Consider the following 7,075-nt stretch of genomic DNA (forward strand, 5'->3'; position numbering starts at 1 on the left):
CTGGGTAGAAGAGATGAAGTTGGGAGTCCAGGGAGGCCAAGACAGCTAGATTACACAGGGCACAGAGAGAAAGGAGGTACACAGGGAGAGAACTCCAGAGATCTGTAGAGTTCCCTCAGATCTTCAGCTGAGCACTGATCAGTACATACAAGTAAGGAAACAATCTGAGGCTGGGGAAAGATTGTTCCCAATCTCTACAAAGTTTCAAACTGTTTCCAAGTAACTTAATTGCATCACAGAACAAAGTTCAGCAATATTTGTAAGAATACAAAAATAACTAGCCTGCAACAAGGTAAAATTCAAATGTCTGGCATCCAACAAAAAGCCACAAGGCATACGAAGGAGCAGGGAAATACAACCCAGAATGAGGAGAAAAGTAAATTAATAAAAACAGGCCCAGGAATGGCACTGATGACATAATTAAATAAACCAATGATAAAGAGAAAAATATTAAAAGCAGCCAGAGAAAAAAAACACAAAAAAGACAAGGAAGACAGAAGACTTCTTTTCAGAAACAATGCAAGCCAGAAGATAGTGGAATATCTTGAAAGTACTGGGGATGTGGGTGGTGGTGGGAGTTTTGGAACCTAGAACTCTTACCCAGTGAAAATAGGTTTCAAAAGTAATGGCAAATTAAAGACTTATTCACACATATGATATCCAGAAGAATTCATTAAAGTAGACCTGCACTACAAAAAGATTAAAGGAAGGCCTTCAAACAGAAGGACAATGATACAAGATGAAAATCTAAATCTACGAAAGAAGAAAGAGAACTGGAAATGGTAATTATGTGAGTAAATAAAGTAAATATGAAGTCTTTTCTTATTTCTATTCAATCTCTCTAAAAGGTAGTGATTGTTTAAAGTAAAAATGATATCAGTGTATTGTAGGCTTTATAACATATGTAGAAATAAAATGTATGAGAACAGCATTTAATTGTTACACAATGTCCAGGAAGGGTGAAATAGAAGTATCCGCAGTCCTTGTTTTGCTCAGCTCTAATACACGCTAATTTCAGTTACCTTGGTTTAAATAACACCAGACCCCCAACAACACTGTTCAAATTCCAGTTACCATGGCAGATTAACTGTGAGTAATTGCATAAGATATAAACTGCACCGCCAGTACAAATCCACAAATCAGCATGCGAATAACAGACGCACATCACGGTCAGTGACTAATCGTTTCACTTCTTTCACTGTCTGTAAGTGATTGGCCACTGTGCATCTGTTCTTCAATTCGTGCACAGATGACAAAGAATGCAGTTGTGTTGCTTCCTTGTCTCCCAAGGATAAACCCATGTGACATTTTACAAACACCGATGACTGAAGGAGAGACTGGCCAACGAAGACGAAAGTGCAACAAAGAAATAAAAATTGGTAACACTGAAAGTGAAATTAGAATTGTATGTAAATGGAGTTATAAAAGGAAGAGCTACCCATGGGAATGCTGACACTCCACCAGTGCTTTCCTTAAGTAAAAATATTAAGCTATGAGACACTGGACTATTCATTTACCTTACTAAGTAATCCTGAACCTTATTGCTCATTGTTGCCTTACATGTTAGTTTATCCTAAAGAGAATGCTTCCCTCTTTTCATGTACAAATATAAAAAGCAGAAATACGTGCCAAGACAGCCTTGAAACAGAGAGAGGGAAGAGCCTCACCACCTCTGGGAAGCCCAGATGTATATGGCAGATTTAAAGCGAACTATATTGATAATCACAACTATGTTGACGACCCTCCTTCCTCTCTCTCACTGAGCCCAGATTGGCAGCTCCTTCTACATGCTCCCATATCCCTGACCTCATTCTAATACAGCATTTAAACCAGTATTGTATGATAATTAACAGTCTCCCCCCACTCCCTATCATCTACTGGAGGATTGGGACCCTGTCATTGTAATTATTACACTCACAAACAGTCCACATTCAATATTCATGTATGGAATAAATGACACTTAGAAAGGTAAAGAATAAAATGGCTCTCTGTTTGACCACAACCATTCTAGTTGTACATGATGAGGTAGCTTCCACATATTAAAATAAGGCACTTTAAAAAACTACTTTTCAAGATTAGGTTATAATTTAGTGAGTTACAAATGCAGACAACTTTTGGAAATTCTGATAGGCAATCTGAGAGTTTTATAAAGCAAATATTAAAAAGATTCACCATGAATTCCTTGCAAGACAAGACTAACTTTAAAATAGAATTCAATTTATCAAAATTGATGTATAGGACTTTCCTGATGGCACAGTGGTTAAGACTCCGCCTGCCAATGCAGGGGACACAGGTTCGAGCCCTGGTCCAGGAAGATCCCACATACCGTGGAGCAACTAAGCCCGTGCACCACAACTACTGAGCCTGAGCTCTAGAGCCCGTGAGCCACAACTACTGAACTGGCGTGCCACAACTACTGAGGCCCACGTGCCTAGAGCCCGTGCTCCGCAACAAGAGAAGCCACCGCAATGAGAAGCCCACTCACCTCAACAAAGAGTAGCCCCCGCTCACCGCAACTAGAGGAGCGCGCAGCAACGAAGACCCAACACAGCCAAAAATAAATAAATAAATAAATAAATAAATTTATTTTAAAAAAATCGATGTATAATTTTCAATAAAGCATATATTATACTGTCAGGAGAACCGTTATTCCTTTCATCTTCTGTTTCCAGGAGGAAGCTTCTACTCCCAGGAGGGGAAAGAATTGAAATACACATTTCTAGCCCAGGTCCAACCCTCAGCCAGGTTTCCCTGAGTTAGGAGGAATAGCTAATCTGATTAATAAAATGGAAAGGAGAAACAAGTTCCCCTGGATTAGCCACTGTCTCTGCCCATCACCTTCTTTTCTTTGATCTTTCTGCCTTAAAGATGGGCATTAACTGCTCTAGTTCCCAGAGTAGAGCACAGGCTAACAAGGCATGGAAATCTGACATCTACAACTCTTCCTAAATCCACATTAAGAAGTTAAGCCTCATTAAAAAAAAAAAAAAAAAAATCCTCAAGAATACTAAGGTGATTAATGCCTGACTTTGTCCAAGGCCTCAAATAAGAGATATAATGAAAATATAAATAGGATTATTCACAGGAATTATCTAATTAGAAGCTTACTAAATTATCACTAATTACTATCTGAACCCTGAAGGCTTCAGGAAAGTTATCTAATATTAGCAGAGCTATACTGGGACACAACTTTAAAAGGCTATTTATTTTAACTGCTATATAAACTTGAACCAGGGGGCAAAGGTATTACAAGGCAGAATGCTGCAGTGCTGGGTAGAACTAGAAACCTAAATTTCCATTAAAGGAATGGTTAAATAAATTATTACACATCCATACAATAGAATACTATATAACTTAGAGAAGAATGAAGTACTACTATATGCACTAGCATGGAAAGAAAAATTACAGAGCAGTAAGAATACTACAGTCACAGTTTTGTAAATAACAAAATACACACGTGTATATGTGTGCATGTGGGTGACTCATAGAAAATCACCAGGAAAGGGATTTAGGAGATGGGCAGAATGGGAAAGCTCATTTTTTTCTTTTATATACTTCCATACTACCTGAATTTATTGCAATGCTCTTATTTTATAATAAACTAGAAAATTATTAAATGATATCCTTCTCCTCACCATTATGCTAAATGATGTGGATGGACTTTTTTTGTTGTTTATATGAGTTGCTAGAGAAATTCAGAAAGCTTGATAAACTTACTTAGAACAAGGTACAGAAGTAACTAGCAAATAATGAGTTATTTCCACATCAGAGGCATTTGTAGCCAAATATATTGCTTTTCTGCTTGGGCTGATACTGATTCCTTTCAATCTTCAACTCAGAGTGCTACATTTAAGCACCTTCTAGGTCCCTGGTGTTGATAAGAGCCTAGTCGCCAGAGCAAGAAAGAGTGCTGTCTTGCCTCACAATTTCCACTTGCAATTCCTACTTTCATTTCATCCACTGTCACAGAAAGAGAATGACTAACTTGAGGACAGAGACAAGGATCTGGCTTGAATTCAATGTGAATGGTCTTAGGTTCAATATTCTTTGATGGAATCAGGACTCCTCTGGTCTAAGAGTATCTGTCAAATAGAGGAAGAGGGTTCCAATTCTGTTCGCTACATCCTGCCCTTGTGAGCTAGGGCTTTCAGCATCCTCTCAGAAAAGGGACAGTCAAAATCATTTGGATGTGAAAGACAACACAATAATCACTTTTAAAAGCATGCCTCGGACTTCCCTGGTGGCGCAGTGGTTAAGAATCCGCCTGCCAATGCAGGGGACACGGGTTCGAGCCCTGGTCCGGGAAGATCCCACATGATGCAGAGCAACTAAGCCTGTGCGTCACAGCTACGGAGCCTGCACTCTAGAGCCCGCGAGCCACAACTACTGAGCCCGCGCGCCACAACTACTGAAGCCCACACGCCTAGAGCCCATGCTCCGCAACAAGAGAAGCCACCACAGTGAAAAGACCGCGCACCACAGCGCGCAAAGAGTAGCCCCCGCTCACCGCCACTAGAGAAAGCCTGCGCGCAGTAACGAAGACCCAACGCAGCCAAAAATAAATAAATAAAATAAATAAATTTATTTTAAAAAAGCATGCCTCAAAATCCAGCTTGTAATTCACACCAAAAAATAGAAGCCTTCTCACTGGAAATTGAATTGGCTAACATTTTATTTTATTTGCCCAATCTGGGCTTCTATAACAATTTTCAGGAGACAGCCATTAATCCTGGCATAAAAAAATAAAGCTGAGCAAGTCAGAGTAAAAATTATTTGTATATTCTTTCACTGAAGGAAATGCATTTCCAATACAACATTACTTTTTTTTAAGTACATTGGAAGGTTGAACCAGGATCTGACCAATCTGCTGTGAAGCCTGGTATCTGACCTTCACAGAAAATAATAACCGATTCTACTTTTCTAAAGGATTTTCCTGAACAGGGTTAGAGTTTTGGTGTTGGAAGTAAAGTGGGTAGTAATGGTGATGAAGCTACACCAGGGTCAGATTAAGAAATGCTAATTTCCTTTTTTTTTCTTATTAAGATGTATTTTTTCCTTTTTTTCAACATACTTTTTTTTTTAAGTTCATACTCTGTGCCGGGCATTAGAAACACAATGGTAAGCAAAGACAACTTACATGTTCATTAAAAAAATTTGAAAAATGAGTACAATTTAACCACTCATCATTCAAATCATTTCCAGAAAAAGTAGTTGCTGATAACAATGTTATAAACTTCTTTTCAGTCTTCTTCTGCATATATATTTTTCATTAACAATTAAATTGGAATGCTACATTTTGTTTAGAATCCTGATTTTTTTCAATTATATGGTATGCATTTGACAACAAAATCTTCAATAGCAAGATGTTTAAATAGCAGCATATTTCATTGTTACTGATTTAGTCATTTCCCTTATCATGTTTCACTATTCAACACTACATTCTTGTACACAAATCCGTGCTTGTCCCTGATTATTTCCAAAGAGTAAATTCCTGAGAGAGGAATTACTAGGTCATACAGCACAAATACTGTTAACACTTTTGGATTCTTTTTCCCAAACTGACCTCTAGAAAGCTTGTAATAATTTACATTCTTGCCTGTCTTCTCACTTCCTCATCAACACGTTCATTTTCCCCAATGTTTTAAAATTTTTTTAAAAAAACAATGGCACCTTTTTATTGCTATATTTTGCATTTCCTTGCCAAAAAAGTTGACTATTTTTTCATATACTTACTGCTTTTTTTTTAGTTCTTGATTTAAAATGCTTGGCCCATAACAGAAGCCTATTTTTCTATCAGTTGTTAGATCTTTTCCTTATTTATTTATGAGATCTCTTTATATAATAAATTTGTTGTATATTGTAAATGTTTTTCTTCATGTTCCTTCAAACTTTATTCATATATATTTTTTAATTCAATGAGGATATACATCTTCATATTTATCTATTTTCCCTTTTGTGGTTTCTTTCCTTGTTTATTGCTTATAAAGTCCTCCCTTCACCCAAGTTAAGGTAAATATTACAAGAGATTCGAGAAGATTATATGATGGGAGCCTTTCACCTTTTCCAGCTAAATGAAGTCTTCCCATGTTTCCTAATCATTCATTAGGCAATAAATAGAATGAATTTTTTTTTTTTTTTTTTTTTTTTTGGCCCAGCAGCGCCGCTTGTGGGATCTTAGTTCCCCGCCCAGGGATCCAGCCCAGGCCCACCAGCAGGAAAGCCCTGAGTCCTAACCACTAGATCGCCAGGGAATTCCCTAGAAAGAATTAATTTTAAACTCACATCCGTAATTAGTTCCATAGCATGATTCCACACGTCTCCTTAATCCCCACCTCGGACACAGTATCTCTGGCTCTAAATTTTCCCTTTAGTTTACAAATAGTGGTTCATCATCCACCGCTTCTCCACAACTTTTCTTAGAACTCTCCTCTCTCCACTCTCCCTCGCGGTTTAAATTTCACCCACAGCTACACTTCCTTTACTTTGCAACTTCACGCTCTCCTAAGCCCGCCTCTGGCCCCCTGGCTTCCGACCCCAGGTTACGCCAGCTTCTAAGGATCCCTCGCTCTGAGTACCGTAGCCCAGGGGCCTGCTCACGCACCTAGATGCAGGAGCTCGGTCGCGATGGCCTTTCCGATGCCCGTACCCCCGCCGGTGACGATGGCCACTTGGTGCTGCATCAAGCCTGCTGCCAGGCAGCTTTTGCCCTTGACCTAAGAACTCACGGCCACGGGACATTTGAGTGATGAAGTGTAGGCCAGGTTAAGTCACTGGGTCCACGCCGCCTTTTAAATATGCCGGAGAGAGGGCTCACGTCCACGTGACCGCCCGGGCCCCGCCCCGCCCAGTCCGCTCGCACTGCCTCGCGTCGCCCCGCCCCTGTCCATCGCCCCGCCTCACCCCGCGCGGCCGCCTCGGGGGCTCTCTATTCTCCCAGCGCAGAACCGCTCTCCCAAGGCGGCGTCCTTACCGTCCAAACTGTCCGCCTGCCTATCTCCCCGGCATGTGTAGGTGAGACTCTTTGTTCCTTTTGTGTGTGTGTGTGTGTGTGTGTGTGTGTGTGTGTGTGTGTTAT

General features: G+C 39.9%; 1 protein-coding gene across 1 annotated transcript in view; it reads right to left on the reverse strand.

Annotated features, from left to right (window-relative positions):
- The window catches only part of LOC133100552 (melanoregulin), a 141,864-nt gene extending 135,079 nt beyond the window's left edge, over nt 1–6,785 (reverse strand). Inside the window, exon 1 of the mRNA XM_061204785.1 lies at nt 6,602–6,785. Coding sequence (XP_061060768.1) covers nt 6,602–6,738 — 137 coding nt within the window. The 5' untranslated portion in view covers nt 6,739–6,785. The remainder of the gene's footprint in view (nt 1–6,601) is intronic.
- Nucleotides 6,786–7,075: the final 290 nt, after the last annotated feature.

This window comes from Eubalaena glacialis, chromosome 1 (assembly GCF_028564815.1).
Source record: "Eubalaena glacialis isolate mEubGla1 chromosome 1, mEubGla1.1.hap2.+ XY, whole genome shotgun sequence".
Classification (NCBI taxonomy): domain Eukaryota; kingdom Metazoa; phylum Chordata; class Mammalia; order Artiodactyla; family Balaenidae; genus Eubalaena; species Eubalaena glacialis.